Source organism: Pelmatolapia mariae, linkage group LG18 (assembly GCF_036321145.2).
Source record: "Pelmatolapia mariae isolate MD_Pm_ZW linkage group LG18, Pm_UMD_F_2, whole genome shotgun sequence".
NCBI classification, from domain to species: domain Eukaryota; kingdom Metazoa; phylum Chordata; class Actinopteri; order Cichliformes; family Cichlidae; genus Pelmatolapia; species Pelmatolapia mariae.
Window position 1 is genome coordinate 10,750,361 of NC_086243.1, and position 19,568 is coordinate 10,769,928.

Here is a 19,568-nt window from a genome sequence, read left to right on the forward strand (position 1 = left end):
GAGAATCTCCTGTTCCACCACATTCCACTGGTCTGAGTTGAGGTCATTTGAGTACAGTGAACTCATTGTGGTGTTCATGAAACCAGTTTGAGTCCAGGCAATCTTTCTCATTGAACTGTAGCCAGATTTTCCTGTAACTGGCTGACGAGAGGCACCTGCTGTGGTCTAATGCTGCTGTAGCTCATGTAGTTTAAAGCTAGATGTGTTGTATGTTCAGAGTTGCTCTTCTGTACACCTTTGTTGTAACAAGGGATTATTTGAGTTATTGTTGCTTTTCTATCAGCTGAAAACAATCTGGCCATTCTCCCATGACCTCTGACTTCAACGAGGCAGAGAACTGCTGCTCACTGGATATTTTCTCAGTAGATCAGCAGTTTCTGTAATACTCAGACCAGCCTGTCTGGCACCAACAGCCATGTCGCATTGAGAGTCACTTTAGTCCCCATTTTGATGCTTAGTTTGAACTTCAGTAGGCTGTCTTGACCATGTCTACATGATAAAATGCATTGAGTTCCTACTATGCGATTGGCTGATTTTTAAATATTTACATTAAGGAGCAAATTTGATATGTGATGCCATGTTTTATGATTGGCAGGTTAATGTCCCCATAACTATTAGAAGCTTCTTTAAGTTTAAAACGTTGTTACAGCTTAATGGACCTGTGGTTTTAGGTTTTTTAAATCAAACTGATTTTCATAGAGCTGTTTCCTAAAATAGTAATTAATCAATTATAGAATTACAGAGGTAGGCTAAAATATGCTTAGTTGAAACGGGTCATTGGATTTTGTATTATTTTTGTAGCATCACTGATGGAGATGTCAACTGAGATGGCAATTCAAGCAGAAGCTGAAGCACATCTCAAAGAGGAAGATAAGTGATAAAAATGGAAACAAATTTGACGTCACTTTTCATTTAGTTAATTCAGAAGATCATTTTCTTTATATGCAAGTTTCATTCTATATATTCAAACTTCATTCCATATATTCAAGTTTAATTCTATGGGCGCGCGCTGTATCACTGTAGTCTCGCGTTATTTACTTCCGTTGACGCGTTTATATGGATGCGTGGTTGCTACGGGCGACTGACAACAGACGGCAACAGCGGAACAGCTAAAAGCTGGAGTTGACACTATCTTAGTGGAAATAAGTATTACTTTAACCCCCCCAGAGAGGCTGTCTTAATCAGAATAAGATGTCTAGAACTAACACAGCTCTGCCTGACACAGGCTGGGATGAGCACTTTGCTATCCCCGAGCCCAACGCTGAAAACAAAGCTCTGCTGGAGGAGGTGAGTGTGGGAAAGTAGTAACTGTTTATCTCACCGCTAAACAAATAGTTTTAGTAAGTGAAGTAATCTAAAGTGTCAAACAAGTCTAAGAGAGGAATCCGGGATCTCTGAACGAGCCTCTGAATGACTGTAATGCTCACAACGTAAAATAAATTCTGCTTGGGGTCTCATGCTTTGTTGTCAGCTCTGTTTGCGTCCTCTCTGACTTTACGACAAAAACGCCAGAATATATATATCGTATATACTGTGCACAATGTAATAGAGAATATGCTTGTTTTGGGGCTATATTGACGCTGTAAGTATCTAGACCAGAAGGGTCAGACCACTTTATACATTATACTTATTATATATTTTTAAACCCCCCCACCCCGGATTTTTGATTTCTCTAAGTTCAAATAGTAAGTTCTCTGCTGAGCAACAGCAATGATTAAAATCAAAATCCGAAACACCCTTTATAGTGGAAAGGCTCTTTGGGTCCCATGTTTTTAAGCCATCACCAGAGTATTATTCTTGATCAGTTATTTTTCCTCCTTCAATGAACGAGCAATTTATGTTTATCTAAAACAGAGGAAGGACAACTGTTGTGTTAAGAAGTGCAGTTTTAGAAATATATATGTTAGTTTTCAGTCTTTTGTCAGTACATCTAGCCTTCACTTTACAAGGCACAGGACGAATATGGAGTTTCTGTACCTGCATTTTTAGTGATTATAATTCAAACAAGCCCTGCAGTATACTGTTGATCAGTCCAGGATCTGCCCAGCCTCTTACCCTATTGCAGCTGGAAAAGACTTGAACCCCCTGACAGCTGTAACCAGAGCCTTCCAATAGGCTGTTTCTGGTCTCATTGCTTGACATCCCTGATGTAGACCACTTTGTAGCACTGCTTGAGTTCACAAGTCCTAAGGTTTTTCAAAAAATTGGTAGGTGACTAAGTGTTGCTCATAAACGGTAGCCCTGTTCAAACATTCAAACATTCTTGTGTTACATTATCTGGTAACTTGCTCAACAACAGATTCACAGAAAAGAGATGGAGCTGCTGGAGCTGGAGCACATGCTTGAGAGAAATAAAGATCACAAGAAGATAATGACTGAATACTTAAAGAATGCCAAACAAGAGCTGGATAACACTGAGGTGAGAATATTAGAGCATATTGTGAATTTACCGTTTGTTGTACCAGTGTGTGTTGTGTGTGAGACTTTTGTAACTGGCTTGTAGTTACTGTGTCATGGCATGTTACTTTGTTATTCTGATGTTTTTTCTGCTCACAGGCTCTGTGCAAGGCAAAGGAAAGAGAGGAAGAGTTTGAGAAACACTTGACAGCTCTCTCAGATAGAGAGACAGGTCGCCAGGCTCAGGAGGCTGCTGAGATGGAGAAAGAGCTTAAGTCTTTAGCAGAGAGGAAAGACATGATAGAGGTCTGTGTATATAAACATCATATACAGGATTTGGCTTAGTTTAGCTGTTGGTACCAAAATCACCTTCTGAACTTTTGCCCATCTTGCTAGAACCACATCTTCAAGGGCAAACAGAAGCTGGATGAGTTTATGGAGCAGATGAACTGGGACAAGCAGACCATGGATGCCTTTTTAGAGGAGTCGGCGCGTAAAGATGAGGACACAATGGCCATCATCAAGTATGCTCAGCAGGACGAGCAGAAGATCAAGGTTAAAAAAAATAAAATAAATTCTGGAATATGGATTATCAAGCTGTTTTCACCCTCTACTAACAACTGTCTGATCTCTCCTCATATAGTCACTCACTCTGGCTATAGAGAAGAAGACACTGGAAGCCAAAGAAAAGCAAAAAGCACTGGTCAAAGAGTCGACTGAGACTTTATCTGCTCAGGTAATGTAAGACTGATTCTCAGCAGACAAACCAAAGCAGTTACAAAAACCTTCAGGATGACTGCTGCTTCCTTTCCTGTCCAAACAGATCGCGTTGGATAAGACTACAGAGAATCTGCAGCAGGCACACCTGGAGGCCCAGCAACTCATCCACCAGTGGGAAAACACTATCAAGCAGATGATGCAACGGGATGAAGACATGCAGCAGTGTGCTCTGGTAAAGTGTGGGGTGTGGCGGGGCGTGGTTTGCGATGCTGCTGCAGGTGCGATTGACCCATCTGCACAGCATATGCAATCACGCCACGCTGGCTTAAAAGTTTGGAGTTTTGGTGAATGTGGTTGTTGTTGTTATGTTGCGCTGGCAGTGGGAGAGCTGCAGCTCTGTGTCTGTGTGTACAGCAACCGGTAAAATAAAGAAGATCAAAATGCCACTGGGTCTGCCGTGGTCATTTACATGGGGATTTACACTTCTGCTGATAAAAGACATGAAGGAAAGCCAAGAATATGTGAATTAACATTGACAAGTACACGTGAGTAACACCTGTGTTGTTCCTTTATCATTCCAGCAAGTTGCCCAGTTGAACCAGGCTATTAGGGAAAGGAATGCCATGGTAACAGAGAGGAAGAACTTGCTAGATACTCAGAGGAGCAACAACAAGGAGACTGAGAGGAAGATAACCCTCGCCAACCGACAGGCAGCAAAACTGAGACAGGATCTGAAAGAGCAGGAGAGTAACTGCAGCAGGCTGCAGGATGAGGTCAGTTCCTCAAACTGTGCTGTATGTAAAGGAGTAGTAGCTTCATGTTCTAAGAGCTTGTCAGTCGATGCTCATGTTTGTGTCCTGCAGCTGAATACCTGCAAAAACACACTGGACAGAACAACCTCGGACATGGAGTCCCTGACATCCCAGATATCCAGAATGAAGAAAGACATCCAGGATAAAAATGACAAGTCAGTGGAATCTTACGACACATCCCTGCCTATAAAATAGCACTGTGATGTTTTACCTCTTTCCCATGTACTGCATGTATACTGTACAGTGCTGTGACAAAGTATTTGGCCTCTTTTTTTTCATACACACACATTTCCCGATCATCAAAAAAAAGTTTTAATATTAGACAAACATAATTGGAGCAAATACAAAATGCAGATTTATAAAGGTAAAAAGTTAAAACTACGATCACCATGTTAGACTGTTGGTATGATGTTCTTTTAGGAAATGCTGTGTTAGTTTCACGTAACAGGACTGAAAGCTTCCAAAAGTCTCGTCAGTCCACAGAATACTTTCCCAAAAGTCTCGGGGATCATCAAGATGTTTTTTGGCAAATGTGAGACGAGCCTTTGTGGGTTTTTCTGGTCAGCAGTGGTTTTATCCTTGAACTCTCCCATACGTGCCAGTCGCTTTCTTACTGTTGCATCATGACCTCTGACCTTAACTGAGACATGTGAGACCTGCAGTTCTGTAGGTGTTGTTCTGGTTCTTTTGTGACCTCCTGGATGAGTTCACCACTGTTCTAAGTTATCTCCATTTGTGGCTATTGGCTCTGACTGTGGTTCACTGGAGGCCCAAAGCCTAAGAAATGGCTTCTGTTTAAGCAATTTCTTGATTTAACAGCTCTGCCAGTAATCAGGCACGATTGTGGTGAGTGAAATTGGACTCAGCTTTCCAAATAATGAGGTTAATCACAGTTAATTCATAATTTAAAAAGGGGAAGAACTAATTTTTTACACATGCCAGGTAGATTGGCACCCAGTGCCCCAAATTAACTGTAGTGGTAATTATGAAAATCATTTTTATTGTTTCTGTAACAGTTAATCCACCAGTATGCATAAGCTCTTTTTTTTTTAAATGATCAAAATGTAATAAAAAAACTAAACAAAACAGTAAAGCACATTATTATTATTATTTGATGAAGATGGCAAATTACAATTATTTACTGAACAGAAAAAATAGTTTGAGTGGTTGATTGTTAATTATTTTCTGACCTCTTAGAGAAGTCCAGTGTGCCCGCTCATATTTGGGTATAAAAACATGAATTCTGTTTATTATTTGCCTAAAAAATAACAATATCATTTTTAGTTTTCAACAACTTTTTGACAATGTCTAAAATATTTGTGTTTTTTGTTTTTAGAGGTGATCTAATAAATCTGTACCTTTTTGCAGGGCTTGTTAAATATATATGCATATACATGCCTGTGTGTGTGTCTGTGTTGTAGACTCAGGCAGGCTAGGGCATACAACGCTGCACTGGACGAGAAGCTGAAGGTGGTGACTCAGACAGCCCTAAGTGAGGAGGAGAGAGCTGCACAGATGGATCAGTTTCTTAAGGATGAGGAACAGGCCATCAAGGTGAGCTGCCAAATCCGATCCAGGTAGAAGAGAACTGTTGTGCACAGAATAAGAACTTTGTCTAAGGATTTCTGCCTACACTCGTTGTTATGTTGGTTTTGTTTTCATGGCATGAATAAGACATACAAGAAAAAGAAAAATCTTTTACAAAACTATAAAACAGTGTTATTTAAATAGCATGAACTAAATATACTGATTGTACTGATATATTAACACCATACAAGGGAAGGCTGCAGAAACCTCAAGGCTCGTTAAAGGTCTGTTGTTATTGCAGTGATGTAATAGAATCGAGATGATCACGTGGTTTAATCAGAAGTAGCATGATTTCAATTTCACTTTTTAAAATTTGGGTTTTTTAATAATTCACCTGCTAGAACCCTGATGAGCAGACTCAGAGCTCGGTGCCTCAGACCTGCTGTGTAACCCTTTGCTTGTGCTGTGCTACAGGACTTGGATGTCCAGCTGCGTGACTGCAGGGAGGAGTTGTTGCATCATAAGGAGCGTTTGCAGGCTGTTAAGACAAAGGAGAAGGATTTTATCTCGCAGGTTTCAAAGAGTAAATCCACCATTAACAGCCTGGAGAGCCAGCTCAGAAAACTGGAACAGGACCTGATTAGACACCAGATGACCATAAGTGACCAGGCACGCTTAGCAAAAATCATACACTCACGCACAGACACGAACATGTGCGCTACCCAGCTTTCACTACTCTGGTGCTGAAATACCAACACGTGCATTTAAACCTTCCTTCCTTACTTGTTTCCTGCTGTGTGTAGAATTGCAAGATGATCTTCCTAAAAACAAAACTGGCGAAGCTGAAAGGTGACGTTAACCAAGAAGAAAAGAAAATGCTCGACAGGAAGCTCGCTGAGCTGACCGAAGAACTCGAAGAGAAAAAGAAGAAAGCCAAAATGCTTACCGACACGCTCAAGGAGGCTGAGGTCGATCTGATGCTTCGCTGTACTATTCTGCCTTTTTATGAATTCCATCTGACATATTGCATTTGTTTGTCTCTGGCAGGATGATATTCGCAGTTTGAGGAAAGAGATTGAGAAGTCTGAAGCTCAGAAGAGAGATCTGAGCAGTAAGGTGGAGGAGCTCCTGCTAGTCCGTAACACCAGTGAGAAGGAGCTGAAGACTCTCAGACTGAGGAAGCAGGTAACTAACTAATGGAGGCTAATTCAGTGCATCATGCTCATAGGCATGTAGTTGTGGTGTGCTATGTTCACCATTATAATTTAAATTCAGCTTTTATTTTAAAGACCCTACAATAACACAGAGACAACCCAACAATCAGATGACCCCCTAGGAGTAGGGATGGGAATTGATAAGAATTTAGCAGTTTCTTATTGATTCTCATTAGGTTTTCATTAGCTCCACTGTGAGAGTCAACACCATTATTTCACCATTATTTAGACATTACATTATGACTACATTCATGCAAATTGACTGCATGCTGTGTGGTCAAATGTTTATGCGTGTTGAAGGTATTTTTTACTCTTTGCTATGATCATTTTGGTGTTGTCACTTAAAATAAGTAATGTACTGTCTGTACTACACAGAACACATGCAGTACATAACTTAATTGCCCTCAGGAGAAACTAACTTGTTACATTACTTTTACATTTCTCTGAAAAATGACCTGAAACACTTATCAGTATAACCCTATACTCTACAGTCCCACACACCAACATAAATCCCTTTATGTTGGTGCTTTAGCAACACTCTGTGTTCTTGGCTAGTTTAGCATTAGCATGCTGTCTCATCTTTTTGTGGAATACAAAAGTGTAATAATGAGTCAAACAATGGGTTTTTTAATAAATAGTAAATAATTAGCCTCTTTTTTCTTCACTAACCAATGTGGGTTAGGACTGAAAACACTCAAATTTCTGTTGATCACATGGAAATGGATGGATACCCCATGGTCCACACATGTTGTTGTTAACCTTATGTGTTTCTCATCAGGAAAACAAAGTGGAGCACCAAATGTTAAAGATAGAGGTCAAACGTGTGAGGGATCTTCTGTACAGCAAGGCTGACAACGTGCTGTCGCTGGAGAAGAGACTGCTGCAGCTACAAACAACCATGAAGGAGAGGGAGGATGAGATTAAGGTCTACAAAGAAATGCTCAGCCAGCAGCTCAAGATCAGTGAGCAGGAGAGGCAGAAACTCAGGTGGGACAAAAAGAACAAGACTATCCACTTTGCTGTCAGTTGAGTTTTGCGTCTGGTTTAAGAGATTTTTTTTCTGTCTCAGTGCTGAACTCAGTGAGAAACTATCCAAGATTGACACGATGAAGAAATGTTTCGAGATTGTGAGCCTTTCCCTGGCACCTCCTGAGGGAGAAGAGGCGAAATCGCAGGCTTACTACATCACAAAAGTCTGCACACACACTGCTGTGTTAAAGTAGACTATGGTTTGATTTTTTTTTCCACACAATCACTTTGAATGACCACTCTGTGCTTTTTCTGCAGGCTGCACAAGAGAAAGAGGAGCTTAGGAGGAAAGGCGATGAGCTGGATGCTACAATCCACAAAGTGGAGCTGGAAAACAAAGCTCTGGAGAACACCATCCACCTGTTCAACAACAGTAACTCTGCATTTCGCCAGTCTCTGAACAAAGTGAATGAATCCAGTATGTATGAGAGGGTTGATGGAATGACACCAAACCAGCAACTCAAAAGTCCCCCTTATCACCAGGAAGTTTTATGATTTATGTCATTTTTTCCTCTTTAGGTCCAATGTACCAGGAAAAAGTGAAACTGGAAGGGCAGCTGAATGTGGGTGAAGAGACGCTGAACTATAAGAAAAGGCAGATCCAAGAGCTTCAACAGGATATACAGGTTTTTGCTATTTATAGTAGCTGCTAGTACTAAGAAAAAGCAACGATGCTGAATACCTCAAGCTAATTCGGAATTAGGTGAAGTCTGTCATCACAATGTTCAGCACAAGGCTGAACTACAGGCTAAACACATAAAGCAGTTTAGTGTGTTAATGTTTTTTGAATTGGGTCTAAAATAGTCTTGTATACTCAGTTCTTCCTGTGTTTGTAGAAACCACTAGCTGGTGCTATTCTTTGCTGATAAAATGAAAGATGATTTTGACTACTTGGGATGCTGGTTCCATATTTATCTGTCAGATAACAGATGAAACTATGCAATCAGGAAGCTACTTTCGTATCACAAGTATCACATGCAACATCTGAAGAGAGGAGTTTCAGGGGGTGAAACAATTCATGAAGTTTAGTGCTAACCTGCAGATGACTTTGTTTTTTTATTGCTGGGGTGTCAAAAACAAGGCGCCGGGGCCAGAATTGGCCTAACATAGACTCCAGTCTGGCCCAGTAGACACATTTCTTTCATTTACTACAGCAGTTCTTTTTCGTCATCATGTAGAAAAACTGAGACATACTTTTAAAATTGCACTTCCCCCCCCTTTCTCACCATCTCTTCTCCCCTCTATTTTTCTTTCTCTCCCTCTTTCTTTCATTTTTTCTCCCTGTCCTATCCCCCAGTCATGCCTTGATTTTCGGTTGTTACAGACGGGACGTCTGTAACAACCGAAAATCAAATCAAATAAATACATAATTATAATAAAGGTCAATCAAATGGACCAATATGGCAAGGCCATGATGATCCAATTGGTAAAGTAAATCCGCTTGGCATCTTTCTTGGCCTTCAGACAACAATTCTCATGGCTAAAGATCCAAACAGGACAGGCAAAAAAACAAAAAACAAAACATAAATAAATAAAATAAAATAAAATAAAATTGCACTTCCTTGTCTTTTATCAAGATATCTCGGGGACTAAATGTGTAGTTAATCTTCTTCACACTGTCAGAAAGGGAATTTTAACTGGCCACTGCACTTGGCTCATGATGTAAAAGGAGTTTGGCGTCCTGTGTAGCTCAGAAAGAGCTGAAAGTATCTTTCTCAGCTGCATATTGTCCATCAGTTTATCTATTAAATAAACAAGAATTTGATCGAGCAGGTTGGAGTTTTTAATCTGTATCTTTTTGTTTGGAGGCAAACATTTAATGACAATTTAATTAACAATTAATAATAAGCTCCGTGTGAGAGCTGCTTAGTTTCCACATTATAAGAACCAGTCTCAGGTCAACCAGTCTTCAGTTATACATTAAAATGTTATTTGCCATTTTTAATCCTCTTGAGTTAAAAAAATCTGTGTTGGTATTTGTTCTCATTTCCAGCATGAAAGACTATCTGAGTCATCTAGTGTAACTAACCTTGCATGAATCACTATGTATGTGTGCCTCAGTGAATGCTTTGTTTTTTTATTGTGTGTGTGTGTGTGTGTGTGTGTGTGTGTGTGTGTACACTGCGCTCTGGTTTCAGGACCTGAACAATGTGTTGGAAAGTCTGCCACAAGAAGAGCGAATGGAGAGAGATAAGATAGAGAACAAACATGCCCTCGTCGGCAAAATGAACGAAGAAGTTACTTCCCAGCAGGAGAAAATTGACAGAGCCTCAAAGCAGGTTTGATGTCCAACTGCATCATGTTTTCTAAGCACATTTGTTAACCTGCTGCACCTGTGAACAGTCAACAGCAGAACGAAGCAGCGCCATGTTATAAATGTGTGCTGCTCTGCTGATTTTCTAGTTCTCTAAGCTGACCAAAGAAGTCCGCTCAGCAAAGGGCACCAAAGGCGAGACTTTCGAAGAGAAAGACATTAAGCTGAGGGAGTTGAAGGAATTCATCAAGAATGTGGACAGGATGCTGAATGAGGCCTGGGAGGGCAATCCTGACCTCAGATCAGTGATGGAGAAGTATTTCCTGCAGGTACAGTTCTTCAAGGATTATTGAACGCTTTGATTTACTGTTGAAGCTCCTTTAACTTGAACGTTTTCTCTCTCTCAGGCCAGTCTGTCTCTTCCCTCTCCTTCTCCCACTCCTGCCAGCCAGCGGAGCTCCAAGACAAGTTCCCCCCGCTGCTCCACCTCTCTCAGGTCAGGCTTCATCCGTTCCTAATAAAACCTCTGATCCTCCAAAGAAGGTTCTTCTTTTGCATTTTTATGGTTTATTTTTTCCTCTGCAGGTCTCTGGCATCCTCAGCCAGCGCCAGTCCCCGGACCGCTGCGCCTCACTCCCCGACACTGAAGACGGTGGAACTGAGCCTGGATCTGACTGCGACCTCCCCTCCTCTCACCACCTCCAGATGTTCCAGCTCTGCGAGCAGCTCAAGCAGCAGCAGAAAGTCAAAGAAGCTTTAGTGTTTTTCTCCTCTGATTGCTGCTTTACCATTCAGAACTACTCAGTTTTGTAGTTAAAGCTGCAGAGAATGACCAGTGCATTGATGTGTTTATGTTTTCAGTTTGTAGGTTCAGGATCATTTGTTTTTTGTGTCTTTTTTTGGTGTGTCGCACTCATTTCAGAGTAAATCTTGAATCTGTTAGATTTTCAGACTCTGTGAATCTAGTGTAATCTGATTTTTTTCTTTGGATTCCCCTTTTCTTTGCTTGTTTTGTCTTACAAGTACATACATACGCAAAGAGTTCTCAATAAAATGTTATTGACAAGCCACTCGGAGTATTTGTATGACTGCGGTACCTTGAAAGCTTTCCTAAACTACCTACTTCACTACATATGCACAGTGTGAAAGGTATTCACTTGTTTCTCTTACCCAGCTTTAGCAGCAGCTGAAATGTTTTCTGTCCTTTCTTTGTGTCTTAAATCTGTTTGACTTTTTGGTAGCTGTTTTTTTTTCTGAGAATGTTTTAAAGAGTAGGAGTGCCTCACTGTCTGAAAACTGTGCTACTTCCTCATGTTTCATGACATGGTTTGTTCTGACCCCATTGTTCCTGCTCATCCAATTCTTCAAGGAAGTTTTTCAACCAGGCCACTCCCTCTCTGTAACACTATTAGTCTCTCGTACAGACTAAAAGCAGCCAGACAGACTACAGGAACAATACTATACCTTAACAGCTTTCGCTCTTTTCTTTGGAATAAAGCTTCAACATGCTTCTGCTGATCCTGTTTGCTGGATGTTTGGCCACATCTGTAGCACAGAACAGTGAGTACATTCTTTAGTGATCATAAGGAAATGTAATGGGGATCTTTTAAATAACAATGTTAACAAGTTAAAACTGTCTAGATATGAAATGTGACCTTAACTTTGCTCATGTTTCAGTAACTGTAATAGGAACGCCTGCACAGACCAGTGAGTTACTCTTTAGTGATCATAAGGAAATGCAAAAGGGATCTTTTAAATAACAATGGTAATAAGTTAAAACTGTCTAGATATGAAATGTGACCTTAATTGTGCTCGTTTCAGCAGCAGTTCCCAGCGCTTTAGTAGGTACAACGTCTGCAGTTTATACGCCAGAATGTAAGTGCCTTTTAAATTGTAGTGTATAATTTGCACTGAGGCCTGAAATCAAAGGTCTGATTTTGATTAATTTTTCTCTGTTGATCTTTCAGACGTGGCAATCCTTCAGGCTTATGTTCAGTACGCTGGCCCATTTGATCTAAATGAGATGACAGCTCAGCCGATCTTGAACGAGGTACCTGTCTTTTTACAAAATAAGATGAATGTCGATAGAAACTCTAACAGCCAGTTCTGTATGTGTGTCAATGAGCGACTCAAAATAATGGGTTTAAAAATGATGTCTTTCAGCTTGTCCTTCGCATCAGCCAGGAGCTACCAGATTCCAGTATAAGTCTGAAAATTAGAAACATCACCAAAGTCTGAGACCTCACAAGCTTGTCTTTACTCGTTTGATTTGTGTTCATAATAGCTCGACTCGGTTATCTGAGTGGGATATGTAACGTTCACTTCAGCAGATATTTCTAGTCATTTTCAGGTGATGGTTTTATATTAGTCTTTAACAGAGGAATTGAATTGATGTGTTTTTAATACTTGAATAAGGCAACGTCTTCAACATGAAAGATAAACAATGAATATCGAAACAAAAATGACAAAACAATCCAATTCTTTTAAACCTGTTGTATGTCAGAAACAGGCCACTCCCTCTGTGCAATGAATTGCTTTGTGTAAGATAATATCAAATATCCAGTTGTTTTAAAGAAGAATCAAAGTGCTTGAAATTGAAATCTGTAGCTTTGCGATCAAACTGAGTTACTAAGTATCCAAAACAGAGGAAACAGGATTTCGTCGTAACCAGATAACTTCAGGGTTAACCCTGAGTTTTCTGTACTACGATGATGGTTTACATCTTACTGGGTTACAGTATATCGCAGTATAACTTCATTACAATTTCATCTCTACACTCAAACCCTTAAAAGCACAAACAAAAGCAGCTGAGAGATTAAAAAGTAAAGCAGTTGGGAGAGGATGTTCAGCGTTTTGGTTTAAAATTTTCTGGGAGCGCTGATTCTTCTATTTACAACATGCTTTGAGCACAACACAGATTCTCTGCCGGGGGTAAATGGTTTATATGTGCAAGCTGTTAAGCTGTGATTTTCTAAAACCACTGAATGAAGCACAAGCTGTGCGTCACAATGTCACAGAAATCTGCATGTATTCATTTAATGATGCAGAAAATATGAATACCTCTTTCTAATCTGCTGTAAAGTGTCCTTTACACCGATGGAAATGTACATGAAGTATACATGAAGCAGTTTCCAGCTCTCTTTCAATGGGCTGTGGGACAGTAAGCTTTAATGTTTAAATAGATCCAGTTTAATGTGCACCCCCAGAAGCAGGGGATGTACTAAAATTTGGATGTTTTTAATTACAACATGCTGACATCATCCTGCTTTTATAACAACATTCTGGTGTCTTACCTTTGAGAATAAAAACCGAAGTGGAGAGAGTAAACGGTTCTCTCCGTGCCAGTTCATATACTATATTATACTCAATATGGTTTCTTTTTTAAGGCAACTTTAATGTTGGGTGGTAACAGGTATGCATGTCCTCTAAGGCAAAGTATATTTCTGTGAAGTTTGAATGTCAATCCATAAAAACTGTGGGTAATATAATGTTTCTACTGTTTTTTTTACATTTGGTGTGACCTTTGACTTTGATCTTTACCCAATTTTCACCCAAATGAAATCAGCTTCAGCTGTTATCTACCATCACGCTGAACGATTTGCTGCTGCAGTCATCTGTTAAAATGGTTAAATTTGTGTTAACTGTTAACTTAGTGAGTCGATAACTAGCTTTATGTGACACTTTATCCTGATGCTCGGTGTTAGGGTAAGTGAATCCAACGATACTGTTGTTATGCTGAAATTGCTTTGTAGTAGAGACCTCTGTTTCTACAAAAGATATGGAAACAATTAAAACTGGAACAGCATAATGTAATGATGTACAAATCATTCAAATGTAATAATAAATGAAAACAAGTTGTAAGATGAGTTGTGATGTTGTTTGTTTGTCTTTTGGAAAATCTGTTAAAGTTCATGCCAGCAACACAGTTCAAAGAAGGTGGAGAGAGCAATTGTTTTGAAAATGGGCGTACTTCCATTCTTCTTCTTCTTCTTCTTCTTCTTCTTATTATTATTATTATTTTGTTATTGTTGTTGTTATTATTTTATACAATTTTTAGATGCTAATTTATCATTTTTATTTATAAAAGTAAATTAATGTTTTTGATACATTTCATGTCCAGACAACCTAGATTATTTTTGTGCAAAATGTTTTTGACATTGTCTTGTGTTTGGATATATGGCCACTTAATTAGGTACAACTGCCTCCGGACCTTTCTTAATTCCTTATGACATTTATTCATCAAGATGCTGGAAACAATCCTCAAATAGACCAATACGGCAAGGCTGGGATGGTCCATTTGGTAAAAAAGAAAAAAGAAAAAAGGAAACAATCCTCAAACATTTTGCTCCACACTGAACTGATTTTTCACATCCATGATGTGAAAATCCTGTTCTAACAAATCCCAAAGGGTGCTCTATTGGATTAAGGTCTGATGAGTGTGGAGGCTATCTGGATACAGTGAACTCATTGTCATATTAAAAAAACCCAGTTTGAGATGATTTGATCTTTGTCACATTGCACTTTATCCTGCTGGAAACAGCCATCGAGAGATGGGTCATTAAGGAATGAACATGGTCATCAATAATAAAGGTTTTGTTTTGTACTTTGGACAGCCACTTTTACTCACTTCATAATGAATTCATCATAGCACTAAAATTGAACAGTAACACCAAAACTTGTTGTTTATCAGAACCATCTGAGCTGAGACTGAGGGTGGAGTCTGACAAAAGGGAAGCTGTCACAGTTTTGTCTTGGAAAGACATTTCAGTGGAATTACGGAGTGAATCTGAAGGTTTTCAAATGGAAACTTCCACTTTCAGCCACTAGATGGCAACACACACTCATGCCTTGTCCCACTTTGACCCACCTTTTCACCATTTTTTACCCACAGCAAATGATTTTGTTCGCCTCATTATTTTTCATCAACCAAAACTAAACAATGTCTCATAGATTTCTAGTTATGCCAAAGAGATTAAAAGGTTTCTTTTTTGAGCGTGCAGTTCTCCATAACAAATGCTGTTTGACCGCAGTCAGCTCTGTCATTGCACTAAAAAAAAACATAAACCGATTTTATACCTGGGAGAGTCCTGTGCAGCTGTTCTCAACTTCAGTTGTGTCCAAGTGATCCTATGATTTACTGTGAGAACCTGACTGATCATTTAACATTTAACAAGGAATATAATTGATTAACACATCTTGCAGTACTGGGGAAAAAGTTGTATTGTGCTAGGAATGGGTGCAGTAAAAACAGTTTGTGGCTTTATTCTTCAACACACTCTGAACTCTCTTGGGCAGCTTTCCTGTAATTTCTCCAGGTTTCTTGAGGAAAACTCAAAGTTCTTCTTGGGATGCTTCTGCTGTTCTGTTGTGTGTCAAGATAATCCCACACTGCTTCAGTAATGTTGACGTCTGAGCTCTGTGGAGGCCAATCCATGACTGATGGTAACCATTGTGTATCTTTTTATCCAAGCATACTTTTACTGCATTGACAGTGTGTTCGTTAAAAAATTAAAGACCGGAAGAATGGCTCAAGACGTTTGCACAGCACTACAGGTCAGTTCAAGATTTGTTTAATACAAGAAAAAACATTAACAAACATATAATGATAAAAACAAGTGTAACAAAGCAAAAAAGGTTAAGTGACAGCAACCACAGAGGAGACTATGGACTTTCTTAGTCTTCTTTGCTTGCTTAAAAGAAAAAGAAACATTCACAAAACACCCAAAGTTTGATCCTGGGAGGTAAAAAGGAGACTAAAGGAATGTGTGGAGCTGAGAATGGTTTCTTACACGGTTACATGCTGTGTTTTAATCCAGTTTCACGCCTTTGAACACATCTTCCATGGAAATGTTTGACTGCAGAAAGCAGGAAATCAGTTTAAAAAATATTCAATGTATTGAATATCCAGAATGAAAGACACAGAAATAACCAGCTGCGTCTAATTGCATATATAACTGTCCCATCTCCCACGCCACAGGCCATGTTAATCAACCTTACACCGACCTCCTCCAGTCTTCCACATGAGCCGGGTGCTCTTTTAAACCCCAGGGACAGTTTGAGCAGACACTTAGGAGACGTTTGCACACTACAAACCGACCTTCAGCATACCTGCCTTTAGTATGGACCTGAGATTCCTCTTTTTATCTTCATCTCTGATTGTCGGGGCAACACTCAGCATCTCTCCGGCTGAACGCACTGCACACTGCAAAATCAAATGGTAACGTGTATCGTCTTTGAGCATTTGTGTGTGGAATTGAGATGTTGAATTATACAGTTTGCAGTGCACCTTTTCCTAAAATGAATTCATGGAGTTATTAATATCAGATGCAGAAGTTTTGTTGCAGTGATGTTCAATTCAGTGTTCTTTGGTCATGTTTGTGCGGAGACAGTTTCCATTTTTTTCTTCTTAAATTAACATCTCTCTTTCAGTGAAATTATATTTCTTGTATTTCTGTCAAGACATTTTGATGGAATAATTTCACTGCTCTGCAGGCTCTTTGGCATCTCCTGCAGCAATGTCTCTGAAAGGCTTGTGAGCCAGATCAAAGCCTGGCAGATCAGCAGAAGCTGTCTGTATGCAGGAGAGCAGTGCTCCTATGAGGTCAGACACATCACTTCCTATTCTTTAAAGCGTGGGATAAATATTTTATACTAAAAAACCTCAAACTTCACCCTCACTGATAATGAAGCATTTGCTAACCATTAATAACATTCTGCTATGTAGGTTATAAATGCTGTTCATGGGATTTGGGCAAAGTGATCTCTTTCTTGATGTATCTATTTAAATGAATGACTTACTGCTAAAAGCAAAGACCCACAGACCCACAAACTGACCAGTTAACAGAAAGACATTTATTTTTCTGTACATGACATATTTATTACTAAGACATTAAGCAGTGAGATGAACAAGGGTTTAGCCATGTATGACTACAGCGAGCATTGAAGATTATTATTTTTATTTATTTTATTTATTTAGTCATTTATGTACAAACAGTACATTTGCATAATGACCGAAACCAGCCTGTTTATAAGATTGGGGAAACCTGCAGTCAGCTGAGACTGAAGAAGTCACTTGGATGGGTGACGAAACGTTTCTCCAGCAAAACGCTACGTCCAGATGAACAGAATCAACTTTTGGAGATTTACTTTCCTGGATGATTGAGAATGCATCAAGACATTTATGTACATTGTTATAAATGGACAAAAGTACTGGGCCACATCTTTTAATCTTTGAATTCGGGTGTTTTTAGTCCAGGTGTTTGGCCCCTCCTGGTCTCCAATGGTGTAGTAGTAACACATTGAATCCTAAGACACAAATAATCCCCTGAGGGGTTGGGTCAGAAAGAACATCTGCAGTAAAGCTCTGCCAGATCAAACATGCAGAACTACCTGCTGCCTGCTGTAAAGTTGTTGCAAGGGAGAAACTGAAAGTAGCACAGCAGTAAGTGGTATTATTGCATAGTGGAAGTATTTAGAAAACATCAGCATAAAAACTGTGCGCCAGGAACTTCATAGCAGGACTTTCCCCAGGTCAAGCAGTTCCTGTAGGTATACTGTTTAGGTGCCTTAACGTTTTAGAATAGAATAATCCTTTAATTGTCCCACAAGGGGAAATTTGGTTGTAACAGCAGCAAAAAGACACATGTACAAACAGAGCAGGATACAGGACATAGAACAGAAGCACACAAAATTTTTACATATTTACATCATAGACAATAGTTACGAAAACAGTACTCTACAGTTATTAAAATTAAAGTACAGATAAGTGGCAAACCCTGGTTGAGCTTTCAACTGTCATTTTGCCAAGCCTGCGAACTCGTCGGACTCCTTCTGGCACTTTGTGTTACATAAAATGTTACTGTCAGATGTGATGCATACTTTTCCTGTCAGACTTCAATCAGCTTGAAATGTCTTGACAGCTTGTGTCATCAGCTCCCAACCTGATCATAGCCACGCACACATCTCCCAGAACAAAGAAAGTCAACGACCTTCAGTTCCTTGTAGAGCAGTCCACAATTTGCAAAGTGACCGTAAGTGTGTATAAACTGTGTATAAATTATAGACTACAAGTATGGTGGAATGCTTGATCGAGTTTAAAGTGTGCGATGTTTTGATACACGGAAGATAAAATCAGAACGCTGAACATTTCATCAGATTTACTCCCAGAATTTCTTGTTTGACAAACCAACCGATGTTTCTGATGAGCAGGGAGAGGCGGTGTCTGAGTTCTCCACAGATCCAGCTGATAACAGCACAAACTACTGCAGCATGCAGAACCTGATGGACGGTAAGTGGAATAATCGCTCGATGTTACTGTGAATTATGAAATCACATCAGCAATGCCTGTTTGCTTCTCTCTGCTCAGGAAGTACACTGAGCGACGCCGAGGGATACAAAAAGTTCAGCAACAAGTGGATCTGCCCTGGGTTTGATGCTGCCAAGTGCGCCCTGCTGTAGGAGACGAACGGATCCTGCAGGCTCCAAATGTTGTCTCTGAGAAATGTTTGCTTTAAACAGTGTGTTCTTCTCCATAAACAGACTAAATTGAACTGTTTTCTCCATAATGTCTGCAAAAGATATAATAATAGAGTGTTTATAACACATAAAGTCAGTAGGATGTAACTACATGAATCTTTTAACTGGTTAATAAACTGTAAATCCATGATATTTATTGCTTTGCCTTGTTGAGAGTTTTGGTTTTTGTTTGTTTCCTGTTTTATACTGAGACTATTACTTGTCTTGTGCATAGCATAGACGGTATGCGAAAGATTGATTGAGCTTTTCGGCGTTCCTTAAGCTTGTATTCTTTGCAACAGCCAGCAGGGGGAGACTCCTGTAATTAAAAAAAGTGGTGTAGAAAGGTCTGGGCTTGCTTCCTCTGTGACGTCAGCAAATATTTTCCTGATGAAGACAGGAGGTCTAACTTGGGTCTAATTTAAAATCTAATCAGAATAGAATAGTATAATCCTTTAATTGTCCCACAAGGAGAAATTTGGTTGTATCAGCAGCAAAAAAAAAAACAACAAAAAAAATTGAAAACAATCTGATGTTCAGTCTGGAGCTCATGGGCCCAAAACAAGACTGGATAGAGTAACGTATGCTTCACTGTGTGACCTTGAGGTCACTAGACACTGAGCACACATGGTTTCTCAGTTGTATCTAAATCATTTTTATTACTCTACTAAGTCAAACTAATCAGAATACTAATCAAGTCATACTTAAAGCCGCTTTCACCTCTTCACACAGTGCATGTTAATGGCACAGACTTTCACAAGCTGATGAAAGAATGGGCAGCATGCAGATTGGAATTAGTTTAATCTTTTCTTTTTTTTCCAATTTCATTTCACTTTACTTCATTTATAACTTCCAGTTCAGAATACATTCTGGAGAGCATGATCGCAAGCTTTTAAAGACTGGTATTCTGAATACAGATGTACTTTGAGAGAATATTCACACATTATACATACATTAATTAAAAAAAGAAATAGAATAAGAATCTGCTGCTTCAGATTGCTGATTTTTCTACCCTTGGCTCTGTTTCCTGTCAGAGTGAATTGATACAATAATTTGGCCACCCCAGGCACACAGCTCTGACTGTAAGCACTCGAACCTTCT

General features: G+C 39.5%; 1 protein-coding gene across 1 annotated transcript; it reads left to right on the plus strand.

Moving 5' to 3' along the window:
* The first annotated feature begins 1,101 nt into the window (after nucleotides 1-1,101).
* On the plus strand, nucleotides 1,102-10,943 carry ccdc39 (coiled-coil domain 39 molecular ruler complex subunit). Its single transcript, XM_063462191.1, has 20 exons — nucleotides 1,102-1,287; nucleotides 2,300-2,419; nucleotides 2,557-2,703; nucleotides 2,794-2,952; nucleotides 3,041-3,133; nucleotides 3,221-3,349; nucleotides 3,699-3,890; nucleotides 3,981-4,084; nucleotides 5,351-5,483; nucleotides 5,931-6,125; nucleotides 6,260-6,424; nucleotides 6,504-6,641; nucleotides 7,449-7,657; nucleotides 7,740-7,863; nucleotides 7,958-8,117; nucleotides 8,219-8,325; nucleotides 9,838-9,978; nucleotides 10,103-10,282; nucleotides 10,361-10,449; nucleotides 10,539-10,943. Exons 1-20 carry the CDS (start codon nucleotides 1,192-1,194, stop codon nucleotides 10,711-10,713), a joined length of 2,856 nt encoding a protein of 951 aa, XP_063318261.1. The 5' UTR covers nucleotides 1,102-1,191; the 3' UTR covers nucleotides 10,714-10,943.
* Nucleotides 10,944-19,568: the final 8,625 nt, after the last annotated feature.